The 20,687-nt window shown below is 41.8% G+C and overlaps 1 protein-coding gene across 8 annotated transcripts in view; it reads left to right on the top strand.

Moving 5' to 3' along the window:
- Dnm3 (dynamin 3) overlaps positions 1–20,687 on the top strand; it is a 495,872-nt gene that overhangs the window by 58,072 nt on the left and 417,113 nt on the right. For all 8 annotated transcript variants that reach the window (XM_006496604.4, XM_006496602.4, XM_006496601.4 and 5 more), the window contains exon 2: positions 12,842–12,915. In XM_006496604.4, the coding sequence (XP_006496667.1) occupies positions 12,842–12,915 (74 nt within the window). The remainder of the gene's footprint in view (positions 1–12,841; positions 12,916–20,687) is intronic.

The following is a 20,687-nucleotide window of genomic DNA, read 5'->3' as shown; positions in this document are numbered from 1 at the left end:
AATTTACTTTTTTTTTTTAAATTTGAAATGCATGAAAATCTTTAAAATTTTGCAAGCAGCTTATTTGTTCTAGCAATCACATTATCTTCACCAAAAGACCCTAACTGTTCAGGGAATGTTTATCTGTTGCAGTTCCCTAGGCCTTTTGTACTGTGAATATGTCTCTAATAATGACAGGAACATATGTGCTTTATGCAGGCCATTTGGTTGAAAGGTCCATAGACCTTCAGAGTAAATGAGAAACTTCTTCCCCAGATGAGCCCAGACTGTAAACTTTGAATGTAGACACAGCCAGGTTGATAGTGTTCGTTAGCAGTAGACTCTACTCTTCCCCAGATGATCCCAGACTGTAAACTTTGAATGTAGACACAGCCAGGTTGATAGTGTTCGTTAGCAGTAGACTCTACTCTTCCCCAGATGAGCCCAGACTGTAAACTTTGAATGTAGACACAGCCAGGTTGATAGTGTTCGTTAGCAGTAGACTCTACTCTTCCCCAGATGAGCCCAGACTGTAAACTTTGAATGTAGACACAGCCAGGTTGCTAGTGTTCGTTAGCAGTAGACTCTACTCTTTCCGAGACTGGTTGCTCTTGTCCTGTTATGCTGTAGGCAAAGGCAGACACAGTTTTCCGTGGTTTCTGCTTTTAAATATATCCTGACCCTGACCATCTCCACCTACTCTGCGGACCATCTCCATCGCTCCTCCTGTGGCCAAAAGTTCCAACTTGTTTCTTCTGCCTTCCTCTTGGACTTCAATCGCTAGTCTCACTAGCTGCCATGATCCTTTTAAGCTGTAGTTCAGGCCATGTCACCTTGTGCACAAAATATTTCAGTTCCTCTCCAATATATACATAGAAAGCTCCGACCTCTTCGATGGCCCACACTCCCTTTTCTCTTCATCTCTCTCATCCAATCCCCGGTTTCTCCACCCACTATTCCTTTCCAGCATGCTCTTATGACATCTTCTATGTCGTCACGCAAATCTTATTTTCTCATCGATGCTTACCTTGAACCGCTGTTGAAACCTTAACTCCAGTAGGGTTTATGGTACAATCATTTAGGATTTTTAAGCCTTTGATTTAAAAACAAAACAAAACAAAACAAAAAACAAAAACCCCCAAAACCAAAACCTTTAAACCTCTAAAATTCTCTGCTTCTTTCTTCAGGGATAGCTTCTTTATGTTGAAATATAAAATTGGAATAGATGTAAACTACTACAACATATATTCATTCACAAGTGGAGTGGACTGAAGTTTTCCAGAGACTTTTAAAAAAATGATAAATAATAGGTTTTCTGTGATCTTAAGGGAAAGGTCTTAAGGGTCAATTATCCCTCCTTGTTTTTCCCTTCTCTCCCTCCCCTCCTCCCACTTGTTCCCTGTTAACCCCTTCCTGCCCTCACTGTTCCACCTGTGTCCATTGTGACCCTTCCACATGTGTGAATACAAAATGGAAACCAAAATTCTACAAAATACACAGCTTGTATATGTGTGTGTGTATGTGTATATGTGTATGTGTATATATGCACATTATATATGTGTATACTTGTGTATGTTTGTGTGTATTTGTATATATATATGTATGTGTGTATATGTATTTGTGTATGTTTATGTATATGTGCATGTGTATATATGCATGTGTATGTATGTGTGTATATGTGAATGTGTGTATATATATGTGTGTATTTGTGTATGTTTGGGTATATTTGTGTATATATATATGTGTGTGTGTGTGTGTGTGTGTGTGTGTGTGTGTATGTGTGTGTATGTGTGTATATGTACTTGTGTATGTTTGGGTATATGTTTGTGTGTGTGTGTGTGTATGTATGTACACATGTATGTGTGATGTGCTTGTATGCTTCCAGGCACAGTCTGTTGGTTTTGTATTATAAAACTATGTTGGCCATGATCTATAAAATTGGTCTGATAATTTACTTAGTGCCTACAACCCCAAACTTAAAAGATATGGATGATTGCTCTTCAAAGTCTCTGAACTCAGAGGATAAGATAGGAATCTTACGTGCTAACTTCCAGAACACAACTCATGGAGGGTGATGACGGGAGTTCACAACCTTCTGAGGTACTGGCATGTGGCTTCTGATGAGAATTGTACATTTGCATTCATCATAACAAAGGTGATTAAAGTGCATTGGTAGGTAATTAATTTGACATTTTTACATTTTGTTGATTTAATTTCTTAATATCAGAATTCTTGAATGAGGAATACTTCATCCCACCTGCTGTGTCAGAAGGTTTCTGTTTTATCTTTTCTACCAAATTTCTGGAGTTTTAATTTTCAGTTAATTGGTGTTTATTTTCCTTTGGAGATTGTCTTAGGGTTCGCTAGAGTCACAGAACTTACGGAATGTCTCTCTATGTTAAGGGAATTTGTTGTGATGACTTACAGCCTGTAGTCCAAGTCCCCCTTCAATGGTCAGCTATGGATGGGAAGTCCAAGGGTCTAGTAGTTACTCAGTCCCACGAAGCTAGTTGTTTCAGCTGGTTTTCTGCAGAAGTAGGTTCCAACAGGTGTGCTGGCTAGTAAGTGCAAGCAGACGAAGAGTGGGTCTTCTTTCTGCCAATATCCTTGTGTAGGTCTCCAGCAGGAGGTGTGGCCCAGATTAAAGGTGTGTGCCACCATGCCTGGATCTAGGATTTACTTTGTGGCAGGCTGACCTTGAACTCAGAGATCTCCTTGCCTTAGTCTCTTGGGATTAAAGGTGTGTACTACCTTACCTGGGCCTAAGCTTTTCATGGCCGCTGTGCCTCAAGATCTCCATGCCAAGATCCAGGTCAGAAACTTGTGTCTTCCAGCCTTGAGACCTGCATCACAGGTGTGTCCTCCAATTCTGCATTGTAGTTTATCCCAGATAGAGTCAAGTTGACAACCAGGAATAGCCATTACAGAGATACTAAATATTAACAGTGAAGGAAAATGTGCAGGTGTGAAAAAGTAATTTGTGCTTCATGATTTTGAAGTAACACACCATTAATTCATTACCCTATGTAGATACACAGTTAAAATGTTACAATATTTTAAATGTATGAGCACAGAAAATATGATGTCAGTAGCAGGAAGCCACAAGATTACATAGAATGTGCATTTGGATTCTGCACATCTTGACTGACAGCCTGCCTCAGAGATGGAAAGAGTGTTAGAATGAGTGGGGGCATTAAAAGATAATCCTCCAGTCCTTACATTTTAGAGAGGCAGAAACTTGGTCTCTTACAGATTCAAGGGTGGAGTGAGCTCACAGCTGGCACCCAAGCTGATCTCTTGGCCAATGCCTTGTCCACACCAGCTCCTCCCTCTCTGTTGTGATAGTGCCTGTCCAGATCTACACTGCTGTGCACTTGCTCATGTGTGTGGTTTATGCTGTCAGACCTCTTCTCACAAGGCACACATTGAACTGCACATTTTTACCATTACGGGTTTTCTCTTACTTGCAGTTATAATTGGAACAATTAGAGATGCGTCAGTGGAAAGGCAATGAAAGAAGGCCATTAAGGGCTAATAAATGCCTCTCCTCATAGGAATGGAGACCTTTTCTTTTCTAAGAATTTGAGCTCTTTGCTGTGGTGCTTTTAAGTGGCTAGAAATAACACTTGCCGCACGCGTGTGGAATACTCTGGATACCAGGAGATTCGGTTCATTCTGTGTTTGAATCAAGCACACTGTGGTTGGAATGTGTGCTGAGTCTTTTGCTGGGTTTCAAGATCATTCCATGTCTTGAATTAACCCTTTATTGTGGAAGAAGGTAGAATGATCTAGAGAGTTCTCAGGGAAATGAAGTCTTTAGGTAGCTAGGGACTCTCAAGGGTGCAGGTAAAAAGATTAAAGATCTATTTTGACTGATTTTTTTTTCTTTCACACTACACACAAATTTACACACACTATAAATAACTAGATGCAACTTACCCTTAACTCAAATGCCTATGGCTAGCAAGATCACCATTTATTGATGTGGAGAGATATACATTTTAAGGAATATGACCAAACAATTACTAAATAAACATCAAGACAGCTTACTGTGCTTCTGACAAAACAACCTGGTAATGACTGTGATGCTGAGAGTTAACTTTTTCTGACCTCTTGCTATTTGCTAGGTGCTACTATGGGTACTTCCATTTCTTCTACAATTTCAAATATGCGGAGTGCTGTAACAACCAAATACTATTTTTTTGTAACTCATTTATGCACAAATATATATTCACAGCATATGTATGTATGAACATATATATTCACAAATATATATTCACAAACTTGCATATGTGTGTGTGTGTGTTTGAGAGTGTAGGGGTCTGAGGTTGGTATAAAGATATCTTCCTCAACCATTTTTCCACATAATTCATTGAGACAGGTTCTTTACTGTAGCTCACCAGTTTGCCTAGTCTCTCCATCCAGCTTGCTCTAGAGATTTCCTATCTCTGTTCTCCAAGGCTGGAATTATAAATGAGCTGCCATGCCCATGTGGAATTTTCATGTGTTCTAGGGACCTGAACTTTAGTCTTTACATTTATTTGTTAAGTAGCCAGAAAGAATTTATTAATCTCTTTTTATTCCAGTATGCCCTATCAGCTACTATTAATATACTTTAGAATTTGAAGGTATTGGTAATAGTTTCCACAGGCATCCATTTGGAACATAGTTTCATGGATAACAATAAGAAATAGCAAAATGCTTATAAATATCTTTTTTATACACATATACATATCTATTAGATATTGAGCGATCTTCCCCCTCTTTTACTCTTTGCTTCCTTAAAATACCAGTAAATGATAAAAGTAAAAACAAAAATGATTATAAAGTAAAAACAAATATATGAGGTGAGTACTTTTGAGGAAAGAAAGTGAATAATAGAGCATATAAGTGATTATTATTGTCAATGTCATTGGACTGAGCGATACCTGGGAAATTGTTAGAGTGCACCTTTGTGGGTATCTGAGAGTGTTCATACTGTGATTAACCACCAAGCAATAGAGAGCCACCCTGTATGTGTTTGGCATCGATAGGCTTGTGGTCCAGAGGGGATAAAGAGGAAGGAGGAGGATGCTCTGGACTCTTTTGCTATAAGGAGCAGCTCCGCTCCATCACAGCCTTCCCACCATGATGCTCTGCTTTATCTGAGGCTCAGAGCAGTGGATCCAATCAGCTGTGCACCAGAGCTTCTGAAACCATGAGCCAAAGTAAAAACCCTTCCTCTCTCAGGGTCCCTTCTCCCAGATGTTTGCCACAGTTTGGAAAAGCCTGACTAATACAATATACACGAAATAGCTTCTCTTCCCTTCCCTTCCCTTCCCTTCCCTTCCCTTCCCTTCCCTTCCCTTCCCTTCCCTTCCCTTCCCTTCCCTTCCCTTCCCTTCCCTCCCCTTCCCTCCCCTCCCCTCCCCTCCCCTCCCCTCCCCTCCCCTCCCCTCCCCTCCCCTCCCCTCCCCTCCCCTCCCCTCCCCTCCCCTCCCCTCCCCTCCCCTCCCCTCCCCTCCCCTCCCCCCTCCCTCCCCTCCCCTCCCTCCCCTCCCTCCCTCCCCTCCCCTCCCCTCCCTCCCTCTCTCTCTCCCTCTCTCCCTCTCTCTCTCTCTCTCTCTCTCTCTCTCTTTCTTTCTCCAGCTCATCCTATGAGGTTTATCTCTTTAGTGAATTTGCCAGTTTTAGTTTCTAAAGTACAGAGTTGATTGGTTTGTCAAGTCTGTGGCAGGTGCTATGCTAGACAGCCCTGCACTAAGAGAGTGTGTCTAGGGAGGGATGTGCTGGAGGAATCTTGGAACCTTGAGAACAGAAGGGAAAAACATCTGGTTATCCTGGCATATCCGGAGATATTTCTCATGGGAAGGAGGATCTGGTGAAGAAGGGGGCATTGGGGAACGACTTCTGTGGTAAGCATCGACACTGAGACATCCAAGCAGCCTGAAATCACTTGAGAGATTGACCTAATAACACGTTGGAGGAAATAATGGATGCAACTTCCAGAGAGGAAGGGTTGGGTCTGAGAACTCTCGGGTTAATTAGAAAGTCATTTCCAGTCTTTATAAATAAGCAGGATGTGTGTTCTATCCTGTGGTACTCTGTTTTGTGTTTTGATGGTGAAATTGCCTTGTGCTATCCTGGATTTTAATGGTATATGTCATTTTTCTTTTAAAGTCTTAGAAAAATAAGAAACAAAAATTGCACAGTATAGGCCAGGGAAGTTAGCTCACTTCTGCTTTCTGCTATGATCCTCACTTCCAGTCCTGTTACAAGGAACAGTGATGGACCTTCAGGACCAAGGACAGATATTGAACCACTGAGCCTTTCCACGGAGGGGAAAGAGGGTAGTGGGCTGTCTGCACCACCCTTTGCCTGGTTACCTTGTACATGTCCTTGTGTCCTTGTATCTTCTCACTGACTGGTTTGATCTGGTCCAAGTGGGTTTTTGTTAGTCATGGCACAAAGGCTTGTGACCTTGGTTTCCTGAAAAGGGGGTAAGGAGTTCTGTGAGCCTGCCTATTGCATAGGATGGGTAAAGAGTTCATTTCATCCTGTGCATCTTTCCAGTCTTGGAAAGGAAATTCATTGGGTTTGAGGCAAAGGTTGTTGGACTTTGCCTTCTCCATATTTATCTCTTCAGGAACTCTGCAGAAAAACATGGCTTGAGGGACTGAATGCCGAGTAATCTCAGATCTCTTATTTTCTGGCCCATAAAATATTATTGATAAGCCTGGTATTTCCCCCGAGGAGGTAAAATTGGTTTTTGGAGGAATCTTCTATTTAAGCTTAAATAACAAATATGTACATCAAATCTGCAGATAAACTTAAATTTATGCTATCAAATTTGAAAAGGGAAACTGTGAGAAGGGAAAATAATCAGATAATGTTTTCATAAAGAGGCAGCAATGAAAAGCAAATTGCAAACAGTTGCCTGAAGCACCTCATTTCTTGTCCCCTCTCCTTCCCAGGGAGCGTCAGGTTGGCTCCATGGACCGTAATGTTATTAGCATCCTAGGTTCTCTGTGGTGTGTTCTCTCTGTTGTTCTGGGCACATGGCTTCTGTCCACAGGATCGCCTTGCCTCTCTGTATGGAGATGATCACTACAGCGCTGTAATCACTTACAACTGGCAGACAGAAGACACAGACAACTGACAGGCAGAAGAAAGAAGAGGAAGGGCAAAGAGTACATTTGGGTGAAATCAGAGCGTGTTACAGAAACCACTGGATGGCACACAGCAATCCCCAAAGACATCTTACCATGCAGAACGCAGTTAGGGGCACGGCATTTGCAAGGAAGTCTGGGGCTCATGGTTAATTTATTCATTAACATTAGGCATGCTGCCATCCCCAGGGAAATTTGGGCTGTGCTAATAAGAAAGAAAAAATGGACATTGGATAGGCAACTAGCAGCCTACTTAATAGTCTCTCTAGCTATTTATTTTCATGTTAGTTAAAGAAAGTAAAGTATAATGTGAGATTTTGGGGGAAAGTGATGCTATTTCTATTTTGCACCACGACTCATTAATCTGGTGCTAAAAGTTTATAAATAAGCTACTTTTGTAGCTTAGTATTTGTGAACCGAGGCCTGTCTTCATTCAGTTTATAGATCTTGGATACAGAAACTTTACATCCTAAATGCTTTGGTGGGAACTCTTGATCCATGATTAATTTGGTTGATGAAATGTGTTGCTTAGAAATTTTGAGTTTTCTGGGTGAATGTCACTGTTTTTTGGATGCGTAAAAGAAGCAAGCTTTCTGTAATTATGGTCTTGTATTTCCCAAGTGAAGTGATGTTAGCAACGGTCACTTTATAGAGTGACCGGTATTGGCAACATGTGATCTTTTACAAACAAATGCTAATATCCTTAACGTGGCCAATAATGTATGTGAGGGACGGAAACTGCAGTTTCCCAAAGAATTGGAGGCTCTTGGTGTTATGACTTCCTCCAGCTGAAGTGGCAGTATAGGCTGGTGAGGCTCCGGTTCCAGAGTTCCAGCACGAAAGCACAGAGGCATTTAACAGCACATTCCATTCAGTAGTAGCATCAGAGCAGGACCCCAGCACTTCCTGGGGTAGGGCAGGTAGTGTTTAGTACTTATCTGCTTGTGTTTGCTTCTGCCTCCTCTTTATTTCTGCTTTCTTCTGTCCCTATCTCTTACCTTCCTCACTTTCTTGTGAGGTGTTTTGAGATGTTACCACCACAGGGATTATTCTACAGTACATAAAACTATACTAGAAGCAATAATTTCAAGAGATTTTTTTTCTAGTATAAAGACTAATTTTTAGAAGTATGATATTTCTTGGATTAAAACAATTGTTTTCTTCAAATTCTATTTCATGTCTTTATACAAGGAGTAAGACAGATCAACACTGTGTTTCATACTTTATACTTTGGTGAATACTTTTTTACTTTAAATGTGCATATTAAAATAGCAAATTAGATTATTTCAAGCAATATTTAATAAATTGGAAGATCTGCTGTTCTTTCATTCATATGCCACTTAGCTATTTTTCAGTTGAAGAGGCAAATTCAAGACTGCTTCCTCTGTGTGTTAAAGACTCTAACAAGCAACCAGGAACCTGGGTGAAAGAGGAAGTAGAAATTTAATGAAATACTTGGACATCTAATTGACTCTGGAGGAGCACATGGGACAGAGGACAAATCTATGAACAGACCAGTATTTTTTGAGAGCTTAGACAGAGGCTTAGATTGGGGGAGCTAAGGAAGGAAGACATAGAGTTAACTGTTGAAGTTCTAGTAGGACCCTGCCAGAGGAAGCCACTAGGTCAAGAGTTCCAAGCACAGGTCATGAGTATGATTGCCAAAGCACCAAGATCATTGGTAAATGGCCACTTACCTCTTTGTTGTAAGAAGCCATTTCTGTACTTATTTGCTGTCCAGAAGGAAATACTGTGTAATTTTTTTTTGGAGACAGCAGCTACATTCTCCTGATGGGGCTTCCAAAGTCCAACCATTTCCGACTGGAGCAAAATTACTATTTCTTGGCAACCAAATCTGAAAAGGCCAGTAAAAAAAATGCTACAAATTCCATTCTTTCTATAGGATTATAGAAATGATTTTTTTCTTTTTTCTTAGGAATTATGAAAGTAGGAAAAGCATATACTTATTGTCTGAAAAACTCATGTTTGGACTGGGGTGACAGGCGCTTGGTTAGTTAGTCGGTTGCATGGTCATGTATGCAATTGTGTGTGTGTGTTTTAAATGGGGTTTCTACCCCCTCTTATCTCTTTATGTATGTGAATTAAACTATAATAAAGAAAACACATGTATTAAATTAAAACTACTACTAAAGGTACAGAATTAGCGACCCGACTTTAATGTAGAAAACTCACTTCCCCGTAAGACATGCTGACAGGAGACAAAAAGCCAACTGTCTATGGTGCAGAAGAAATGAAAATCAAGTGGATGATTGCACTCAGTGGCTAATGAATTATTCAAGATTGTTTGTGTCAGTGCCTGGCTTGGTGTGGACGGAGGCAGGGATAACAAGCTGAGCATTCCAAACCACTGCAGCTGGTCTGCACCAAGAGGGTGGTTCAAACGGGGTCTGTGGCCCCTCGGCTCAGATGCCATTCATAAAGTGCTAACTAACGTTTTGTAACTAGGGACTGAGAGCATTTATTGCAAGAGAACACTACAATATTAGCGGGAGCACATCATGACTACGGCGTAGCAATAATCATGGCAATGTGGATGTGCATTTTTATGGTACTCAGGTTTTTAATGGGTTGTCACATGCTGCATTTCATTTGAGCCATATGATCTCTGGTTTGTAGTTAGAATTACTGAAACACGTTTAGAGAGAATTTTGCCTGTGTAGTGGGGGAGCTGGCATCAAAACCAGTGTTCTTTGTCTCTCCTTTGGGGTCCTCTGCCCTCACACCGCGGGAAGCTTCTGGACTTAATTTTGCTGGGTCATCACAAGGAGGTGCGTTTTCAGGGGGCCAGATTGACACCTGCTTCTTTATTAGAGAGAGATTTCTTATATTAGAGGCTCCAGTGAAACAGGAGAGAATTCCAGACAGCCAGATTTCATCACCCAATGTCCTCTGCTTGGCGAAGAGTATGTATTAGAGGCAGGCTGTGAGCAAGGAGGAGGCTGGACGTCTGAATCCACTGATTCCTCACAATGCAGTGTTAAGCTTGGCTGCTTAACAAAAAAGGTGGAGGGCTGGAGAGTTGGCTCAGCGGTTAAGAGCCCTGACTGCTCTTCCAAAGGTTCTGAGTTCAAATCCCAGCAACTACATGGTGGCTCACAACCATCCGTAATGAGATCTGACGCCCTCTTCTGGTGTGTCTGAAGACAACCACAGTGTACTTACATATAACAATAAATAAAATCCTTGGGTCGGAGTGAGCAGAGGTCCTAAGTACAATTCCCAGAAACCACATGATGGCTCACAATCATCTGTACAGCTACTGTGTATTCATATACATTAAATAAATAAATAAATAAAAATTTTTTAAGGTAGAGAAAAGCATTAGAATATAGGTAGGTTTGCTTTCAGCCAGATGCCTAAAACCTGTTAGTTGTTGAAAGTATTATTTATGTTTTACGTCAGCCATATCCAGAGGAGTTACATATTGTGTAAAGGTACAGTCACAAAAACAAGCTGAGACAGGCTCCGGCGGGAGGGTATAAAGTCAACACGTCTCTTCGCCCCCTTCCTCTCCTCTCCTCTCCTTTTCCTCTATCCCTCTTTTACTGGAGAACATTTCAGTTTTGAAATGGCAGTATTCAGGCAGTTAAGACCCCACGTTTCTCTTTGGCATCTATAAAGCCTCAAACTTCACTCACAGAAACACAGATTGTTCTCTTCAGCTTTCTACGCTGGTGTTTAGCTTTCCTTTCATTCATTTTGACTTTCAAATGAACTCCTTCCCTTTTGGTTGTAGGCACAGAACATAGCTGCTCTGTTCCGTGTTTTTGTTTCTTGGTTTGAGACAGAGTCTCACTGTGTAGCTTAGCTGGCCTTGAACTCAGCATTCCCCTGCCTCACCTCTCTGAGTGCAGGGGTTACAGATGCACACCACCATGCTCAACCAAGGCAATTTTATTTGTGAATAAAAATACTATTTATTTAGGAGGCATTTTTTTTAGTTCAAATGCAAACATCTTTCCTCATTCTTCTTTATTTCAACAGCATATAGTAATTTCTGCATGTTCTTGGCCCTTGGGGCTAAGGAATACAGCATTAGCTTAGTTTAGGGACTGTTCATTATAATGAACTCTTTCAGAATGTATTTTAGCACTTACAAAATGATGTTCATAGAGAAAAATTTGCTTAGTTTTATCTTTGTGACTCTCCACTAAGAACATCAGTGTCTCTGGTGGCTCATGCTTTAAAACATTTCCTCTGACCCGTGTTTATTTAATAAGTTGTTGTGTGTTGAAATTTCCTTGTATTGAAGTTCTTTTTGAAGCTTCTGTGTTTCTCATGTACCAGTGTGACCATGGAGTTGATGAGCAAACCTGGCAAACGCTAGGGTCTCCGAGGAGTTTACCCCTCCCATTAAGTATTATAAGTATTCACCACTGAGGCTGGGTCCTGGGTGTCTTGAATTCTAACTTTTAGATGATCCTACAACTGTTTTGAGACACACTCTCACTGAATCACAGAGTCAAAGGTTTATTTTGAATAGAATTCTATGACATTCTCTCTACAGTTTCGAGGCACTGTAAATATGCTTAAAAAACTATGATATAAGCAGGGCCTGAGGCCAGAGGATTGCATGTTCAAGACCTGTCTGGGCTACAGAGTGAGTTTAAATTTAGTTTGAGCAATGTAGTTAGACCCTATTGCAAAATAAAATGTCACTAGAAGGATGCAGATATATACAGGTCAGCAGGAGACCTGTACATTACACAATACACCCAGTGCCTTCCAAGTTCAATTCCCAATATACAGCAACAATAAGAGAAAACACCAACACAGACAAAAAGCTGAGATACAGGTGCCTATGAAGTTCTTGACATTGTAGAATCAACAATGGTACATGTTATGTTGCCCATGTAATGTAATGCAAAACGTCCTTTGCTGCAGGTTTATTGGTGAGGTTTAGCCTATGTTAACATGTCATTTTCAACATAAGCTTTCTTGAAAGTCTTCCACTTGTCAGGAACAACAAGAACAACTGAAGTTGCAATATTTTTTTCTAGTGTTAATTTCTACAACGTAATAATTGCTTCCATTTGAGACTGCATTTTGTGAGTGTTTTTATTGGAGAAAAATCTTAGGATATTTAGGGCATATACCATCATTTACCCCTTCATAATGGCCAGCACTTTCATGGTGCTAATATTGATGTTGAAGCCAAAGCCAATACTGATTTTTGCAGTTATCAGAACTTCTGGGATTAATTTCAGTATCAGACCATTTTTAAAATTCAGATTCACTGAGCAGTGGTGGCGCATGCCTTTAATCCCAGCACTTGGGAGGCAGAAGCAGGCGGATTTCTGAGTTCGAGGCCAGTCTGGTCTACAAAGTGAGTTCCAGGACAGCCAGGGCTACACAGAAAAATCCTGTCTCAATCAATCAATCAATCAATCAATCAATCAATCAAATTCATATTCTCTGAAAGTGAAAACCAAAGGGCACCCCAGGGAAACGTAAGCAAGCCTTTATCAACCCTACCTAGGTAAATGAGTGGTGTATTTTGCTGAGGAACTACGCAATAATGGATCCATTGCTGACACGAGATTTATTTCTCTTTGAACTTTGCAAGTCCCCCTTCCATAGATGGGTCTAGTTGTCTTGAGACAGAGAAAGACTGGAAACTACCATGAGAATTACCATGGAGCCCGTTTCCAATCCCAGAATGCCTTCATCTCTTGTTTCTTGTTTGTTTTCAGGGACTTTCTTCCTCGAGGCTCAGGCATTGTAACCAGACGGCCTCTTGTACTCCAGCTTGTCACCTCTAAAGCAGGTAGGTAATGAATGAGTGAAGATGTTTACTGTGTGCGTGCACACGCCGCATGGCAGCTGCCAGGCTCACTCCTGGGTACTAGATGCCCCAACAAATCACTTCTAGAAGCACCCTGAGCAGCTGCCTCATTTCTCTCTAGAGTTCTCTTTGTTCTTCGGATTCCTTTGGCTGCAGTGAAGAGGAAGCCTTACATAAATACTGATTTTTATCACTAGTTTCTTCTGCCAAAAGATTTGCTTATTGCCATCCACCTACATAAGTTCATAGTGCCAAATAATCATGAACACTCATTTGGTGCATACTCTTTTTGCAAGTGTGTATATTATGTGTGTGACTACTTTGCCATAAAATTAAACTATTTAGGGAACTAGAGAGATGGCTAAAAGGTACTTCCTCGTTCTTTCCCCAGCACCCAAATCAGGTGACTCCAACCACCTGCACCTTCAGGTCCAGGGGATCTAATACCCTCTTCTGGCCTTTGTAAGCATTATATTCATGTGCCTATACTCAGGCACATGCATGCATATAATTACAATTTAAATATTATGTAAGGGCCAACTGCAGTTTCTACTCATAGATAACTAATCAACTGCTGACTATTCCTTATGACTCATGTGTTCTCAGAATCCTTGAGAGAATGTTTTTGACTGTAGCTATGTGGCTTATATTTGGGTCCTTAGATCTCTATTTCTACCTTTATGCCAATACTATGTTGCAAAATACCTTTACTCTGTGATCTATCTATCTATCTATATATATATATATATATATATGTATATATAATCTAACAAAAGAAATGCAAAAGGTATCAGGAAGATGGCTGATTGAGTAAGAATGCTTGCTCTACACACAGGAGAACCTGAGTTCAAATCCATAGCACCCGTATAAAACACTAGGCATGGCTGCATTGACCAGGGAGACAGAGGCAGTGAATCTCAAGAGCTTGCTGAGCATCCAGCCTAGCCAAAACAGTGAGCTTCCTGTTTAGTGAAAAACTTTGTCTCTCAACTGAATAAGATTTCATGAATATGCACAACATTTTCATTATTGTTGATGGTTGCCTAGACTGATTTCAGAATGGTCCCTATCAATGGTACCAAAATGGTATAATAGTCACATGACTGTTCTGGCTGTAACCAACCAGTAACTAACTAATTAACTAACTAACTCTCTCTCTCCCCCCCCCCCCGCCATTGAATGAGGCCATCTCTTATAGAAGGGAATTCATACTTGATACTGTAGACCTAGCCTAGAACACATGGCTAAGGGGGCCTTGAGCCTAGTAGGGAGCTTAGTACTGTTCAAACTGACATGGTGCTAACCTGCTATCCAAATAAAGAAACACTACTTTCAGCCTTAATCAGAAAAACTTCCCTTTGCAGTGAATGATAATGAATGCAGAGAGGCCTGGCTGGGCAAGGTCCTAAGAATTAGTGGAAGTTGATTGCTTGGCCCTAAACTTTAGGACATCTTCATCACCCTCTCTAAGATTTAGAGAAAGCAGAAAATATGTAGAAGCTAGAAGATGGGGAGAAACCTAGGAAATGCTTTGTTCTGGGCATGACACAGCATGATAATCATGATATTACAGCAATGGAGGCTTCCAGGACTGAGCTTACACAAGACTGAGACTGTCAACAGTCAATCATAGATTTGGAAAGAGTCATGAGGTCCTAGTGTTCACTACTGGATTATTGGTCTCTGATGGATCTTGAGTGAGCACAGCCATTTTGTCAAATTGTGCCTGACCAGACTCCAGAGGATAGTTCCCAACCTGTGGTCACACAGATGGTCCTGGTTAAACTAAAAAAGCCCATGTCCAGATGGATTAAGAGAAGAATTGTACTACACTTCTTCCTTTTTCTCTTCCTCTTCCTCCTTCTCCTCTCCCTCCTCTTCCTCCTCCAATAAATACTTCTTAAAGAAGTCTGTGCACCATCACGCAAACTTCACTCTCATTGTGGAGCTTGCCATACAGTCAAAATAAGTTCAGAGAATATTAGATAACAAGAAAGAGGACCAATTAGCACTTAGGAGGGAGAGGCGAACTTGAGGCCAGCTTAATCTATATAGTGAGTTCTAGACCAGCTGTGGGGACATGGTGAGAGCCTAGCTCAATGAGCAGAAGCAGAAGCAAAACAACTAACAAATGTCAAAGAGGAGGAGAAGACGGTGGAGAAGGAGGAGGAGAGGCAGAAAAGAAAACAAGGGAAAAGAGCAGGCGTGCTGTCACATCGCTTATGTGCTTGACGTTTAACTGGCAGGGATGGTCAGTAGGTGTGGAGGTGCAGGGACTGAGAAGGGCAGGAGGGAAAGCAGTAAAGACTAAAGATGTAGTGCTGCTGCATGAGAAGAAAGCTGCTGGGGGCAGGGATAACCTCGGCCAGAGGCCTTTCATAAGAACACAACTGGAGGATTAGAACTTTAAGCAGAGGCCAGGGCTAGGATGACTGAGGGATGAAGGGTGGGTTAAGAGCTCCTCTACCTGTATGCAAGAATCAGGAACTTCTGCAATGGATATGGGGTGGGGGCATTAAAGTGTGGGGAGAGGGGCAGGCAAGCCTGTACTTGGACTGAGTTCAGAGACTCCAATGATCTTCTTGTCATGTGATGTTTGTTGGCTTCAGGAAGAGGCCCGGCATTTATTGGTAATCAAAATCTTCTATTCCTAGTTTCCTTAGTTATGATTCATGTTCTTTTCAACCATAATTGCTCCTATTTGCAACAAAGAAAGACACCTCTTATGTTTAATTATATGTACTATTTACCTCTTGTCCCGGCAGAGAAATTTTATCCCTAATTTTAAACACACGTAGACATATGATGTGTTGTATTCTATTTACTCACTCATCGCGACAGCCATTTAACAATGCCTGTAACTATGGCCACCCTGTCATGTTTCACTGTCTTTCCATTCCTACCCTACATCTTGTTATAGCTCTTTGCCCCCTGACTTATGAATCCCACTGACTTATTTACATATCTTTCCCTATTCATCTATTATTGTCAAGTCACTGAATGAACAACAGATGGTAAAATGAATCCTCGGTCGCTCTTGACTTTCTTCTATTGGGTTTTGAAATTCTAAGAACTCCAATGATAGATTTTAGTGTTTCTAAGTAACGAACCAAGCTGACCTCGTTTTTCAGAGCCTTAGACTCAGGCACAGAGCTAGCAGGCACAAGTGGGAAAAGCTGGATAAGATCAGTGCTCGGATCTCACTGGCCCCTCTGGCCAATGGCGTGGAATGCCAGAGCATTGCGAGTATCCTGACCTATCTGTACTTGCCGTCCTAATGCGGGAATATAAAAGCCGCCACTATGAGAACTCTTAGAAGGAACTGGCGTGCCCCAGACGGGTGCTATGCAGGAAACTATTAGTGACTGGCTCTTCCTTTTTCCCCAAGCCCTTTTCTGCTCTGGACATTTTGATATTTATCACCTAACCTTTGCAAGAGTTTTTCTGAAGTAGAACGTTGATTTCCGTTTTGGAAAAAAGACTCAGAAAAGTTAAACAGTCTCTCTACAAGCCCAGAGCTGTCTGGTATGCAGATAGTGAGTATCCATAGGTAGTATAATCATGGTGTTTACCAGATGCTGTGATGAAAACCCTTATATACAGTTAACGTATGTTCATAAAACATCATATATGATGTAAAACAAAATGCACATGGGTTTTAGTATATTATAGAACATACCATATATAACATACATTTCATATATTATGTGAAAAGCATAATGATAAAAATCTGAAATCCTTTAGCTAATTTTTAAGTTCCTTCTAGTTTTTAACATGCTATCCATTAAGTAACACTTAGTATCCTGCCTCTGCCTCCCGCTGTACTAGTCGCTAAACCAGACAACTATTACTGATGTAGCCTTTACTGCACACCATTTGCTTCAGGACACTTAGTGCTTAGCATGGAAGAGCATTCCAAGAGATTATATACTACAGGGAGAAAGCAAGGAAAAGACAACCTGTTCTTTATTAATAAAGGTGAACACAGAAAGGGGCAGGTCACTATAAAACACGGTAGGAGTATTTCTAAGGTATGATCCAGGAGGCTGAGAGCCTGGGAAGACATTGGTCAGTGTCAGATGAGGCCTGAAATGTCAGTGGGGAGGGAGACAACAGGCCACTATTCATAGCCTTGCAAAACTGGAGAGAAATTGGCCAATGCTATACAAGCCAGGGCTTTTCCCAGACCAGGGAGCCAGTAAGTGAGTATTTGCAGCCCCCACTGCTCTACTCGATCTTAACACCTGAACTCACCGTTTGCTGGCACATTCACCTGTCAAACCCTGAGAGCAAGCGCTTTGGATGAGCAGCTTAGAGCACAGAACATGTTCCAGTGCCTTTGCTTTCAGACAGAGTCATTTGGAATCTAATATTCTCTGCTCCAACCTTAAGCAGAAAGTGGCTTTTTAAGATGTCTGAATGCAACTTACTCTGTGTTAAAGGCCCCCATAAAGACCTTTACAAAAGTAAATGCTGTTGACCATAGGGATAAATGACTGCGTGAGGAGCTTTCTATAGAAAATGTCTCTCAGAATGATGTTATATTGTTTATCCTGCTTTATTTCAATATTAGTGTAAAAAATTAAAAGTCAGCAGTTAGATGAGTTGAAGGCTACTGTTCACAATATATAAATATTCATTCCTTTGTGAGAACCCCCCTGACTGCTTTCAGCTTTTATGTACTTTAAACATAAATCTATTAAAAGTTGACTCGCCATCTTTAAATCTCGGGTGCTACAGTATAAAATGTGTCTGCGACCTCTGGTTTTAATTTTTTTTTTCACAAACTAGGATCACCGGAGTAGGGAGCTGTGCCAGAGGAATTGTGGAGATTGCTTTAATGTAGGGAGCCTAACCCACTTTGGGCCATGCCATCCCTAGGCCTATGGGCCTGAGCTGTATAAGAAAGCTGACTGAAAGTTCGGAGCTGAGATGAAAGGAAGGACCATCCAGAGACTGCCCCACTGGGGGATTCATCCCATAAACAACCACCAAACCCAGACACTATTGCATATGCCAGCAAGATGTTGCTGACAGAACCCTGATATAGCTATCTCTTGTGAAGCTATGCCAGTGCCTGGCAAATACAAAAGTGGATGCTCACAGTCATCTATTAGATGGGACACAGGGCTCCCAATGAAGGAGTTAGAGAAAGTACCCAAAGACCTAAAGGGGTCTGCAACCCTATAGGAGGAACAACAATATGAACTAACTAACCAGTACCCCTCAGAACTTGTGTCTCTAGTTGCATATATAGCAGAGGATGGCCTAGTCAGCCATCAATGGGAGCAGAGGCCCTTGGTCTTGGGAAGATTATATGCCCCAGTACAGGGGAATGCCAGGGCCAGGAAGTGGGAGTGGGTGAGTTGGGGATCAGGGGAGGGGGAGGGTATAAGGGACTTTCAGAGAGGAAACTAGGAAAGGGGATAACATTTGAAATGTAAATGAAGAAAATATCTAATAATAAAAAAAAAGCTAACTGAGACAGGTGATGTTGGCACATGCCTTTAATCCTGGCACTTAAGAGGCAGAAGCAGGCAGATCTCTGTGAGTTTTCTAGGGCACTCTGGTCTACAGAGTGAGTTCCAGGATAGCCAGGGCTATACAGTAAAACGCTCTTAGAGTTTCTATTGCTGTGAGAGACAGCATAAACACAGCAACTCTTATAAAGGACAACATTTAACTGGGGTTGGTTTATTGTTGTCGTGGTGGAGAGCTTGGTAGAGCTTGGTAGTGTACATGCAGGCATGGTGCTAGAGGAGGAGCTAAGAGTTGATCTGCAGGCAGCAGAAGGAGACTGTGAGCCACACTGGGCAGAGCTTGAGCATCTGAGATCTCAAAGCCCTCCCTCACAGTGACACACTTTCTTTAACAAAACTACACATTCTAATAGTGCCACTACTTATGGGCCAAGCATTCACGAACATCACACAACACAAACTCTGTCTCAGAAACCAACACACACACACACACACACACGAAGGGAAGGAAGGGAGGGAGGGAGGGAGGGAGGGAGGGAGGGAGCTAGGTAAACGAGCTAGAGAGCAAGCCAGTTAGCAAAGCCAGTTTACATGGATTTCTGAGAACACATCTTTTAACCGTAGCCCTGACCTCCGTGGTCTCACCTTTGAGATTCTGTGATGGCTTTCCTCAGTGACAGATATAAACTAAAGCTAAGTAAAATAAACCCTTTGTTCTTCCAAGCTAGCTTTGGTCAGTGTTCTATCATAGCAACCGAAAGCAAACCAGGACAGCCACCTGTCTTAGTCAGGGTTTCTATTCCTGCACAAACATGACCAAGAAGCAGTTGGGGAGGAAGGGGTTTATTCAGCTACACTTTCCACATTGCTGTTGATTACCAAAGGATGCAGGACTGGAACTCAAGCAGGTCAGGAAGCAGGAGCTGATGCAGAGGCCGTGGAAGGATGTTACTTACTGGTTTGCTTCCCCTGGCTTGCTCAGCCTGCTCTCTTATAGAACCAAGACTACCAGCCCAAAGATGGCACCACCCACAAGGGGACCTCCCCCTTGATCACTATTTGAGAAAATGCCTTACAGCTGGATCCCATGGAGGCATTTCCTCAACTGAAGCTCCTTTCTCTGTGATAACTCCAGCTGTGTCAAGTTGACACAGAAAACCAGCCAGTACAGCACCCGTGTTCAAATAAGTTGTATATGGCTCATAGTTTATTACAGAATGGGTGCCAGTCAGTATTTTGAATTCTTGGTTGGAGCTGCTATACACAATCATTTTAATAAGGACGGAAAGCTGGTAAGGGGATTTGAAGCATGTGCTAGAGGCTGATGCAGAGGTGATGTGCTGCCTGTGCGGCAGGGGCTCTAGGAACAGTGAGCACCCCACCGTTGGTAAGGTGAGTCATCCATTTTGCTCTCAGGCAGGAAGAGAGCCATGTGGTTGGGGTGGTACTGAATAAGGTGCCTTGTGGGGATTACCAAAGGAATCACTACATCAGAGGCAAAGCCGGGCCACCCGTGGCTGCTTGGAAGACACTGTTAGCCAGCCTGACTTTGAGTCCTGATTTGTACGCAGTGACCAGGAGTTTCTCTTCTAGTTCCATAAATTATATATGAACAATAGAAATATTAGGGTGATAGCATTGAAAACAGTTGAAAGCTTCGTATCTCAGTACATGTTCAGACATCTGAGTCTGATCAAAGCCAGCCTTCCGGAGCAAGACAGCCTGCTTTCTACAAAGAATGGAATGCTAGTTTTTGCAGTAACAAATTAACCTCATGGTAAAAATAAAATACAACAGCAGCAACAACAACAACAACAACAAAAAACCCCCATGTATTTCTGAGAACATTCTTTCTTAAGAGCAGCTCTGACCTTGTCAGGCTTCCCACTGGCTCTGTTACTCTTCACATGAAGTGCAGGTTACAATCCCCTCCACTGTGATTATTTTTAAAATTCAGTGCACACAGATGCCCTGGGGAAGGTCTTCAAGATATTCAGAGGTTTTGATTCACTGGATCTGGGTAGGGCTCGGGAGCTGTATTTTAAATAGCCACCTTTGGGTGCTAAGAAGCACACTCTAAGACTGCTGGTAGTTTTGCCCAATCTCTGAGTTCTGATCTTTTCTTCACTTAGATGACTTCCCCTTTCTCCTTTAATAGGATCATTTGTTTGGGACATGACGTATCGTTCTCTTGAAGTATGTCTCCCTGTTTGGTCCTGGAATCCACATAGGAGTTCATGCCTATGCAGTGGTGTGGCAGGCACTCGTTCTGTG

This window comes from Mus musculus, chromosome 1 (genome assembly GCF_000001635.26).
Source record: "Mus musculus strain C57BL/6J chromosome 1, GRCm38.p6 C57BL/6J".
Lineage (NCBI taxonomy): Eukaryota > Metazoa > Chordata > Mammalia > Rodentia > Muridae > Mus > Mus musculus.
Note: the sequence above shows the minus strand (reverse complement) of the source record. Positions and strands in the feature narration are given on the sequence as shown.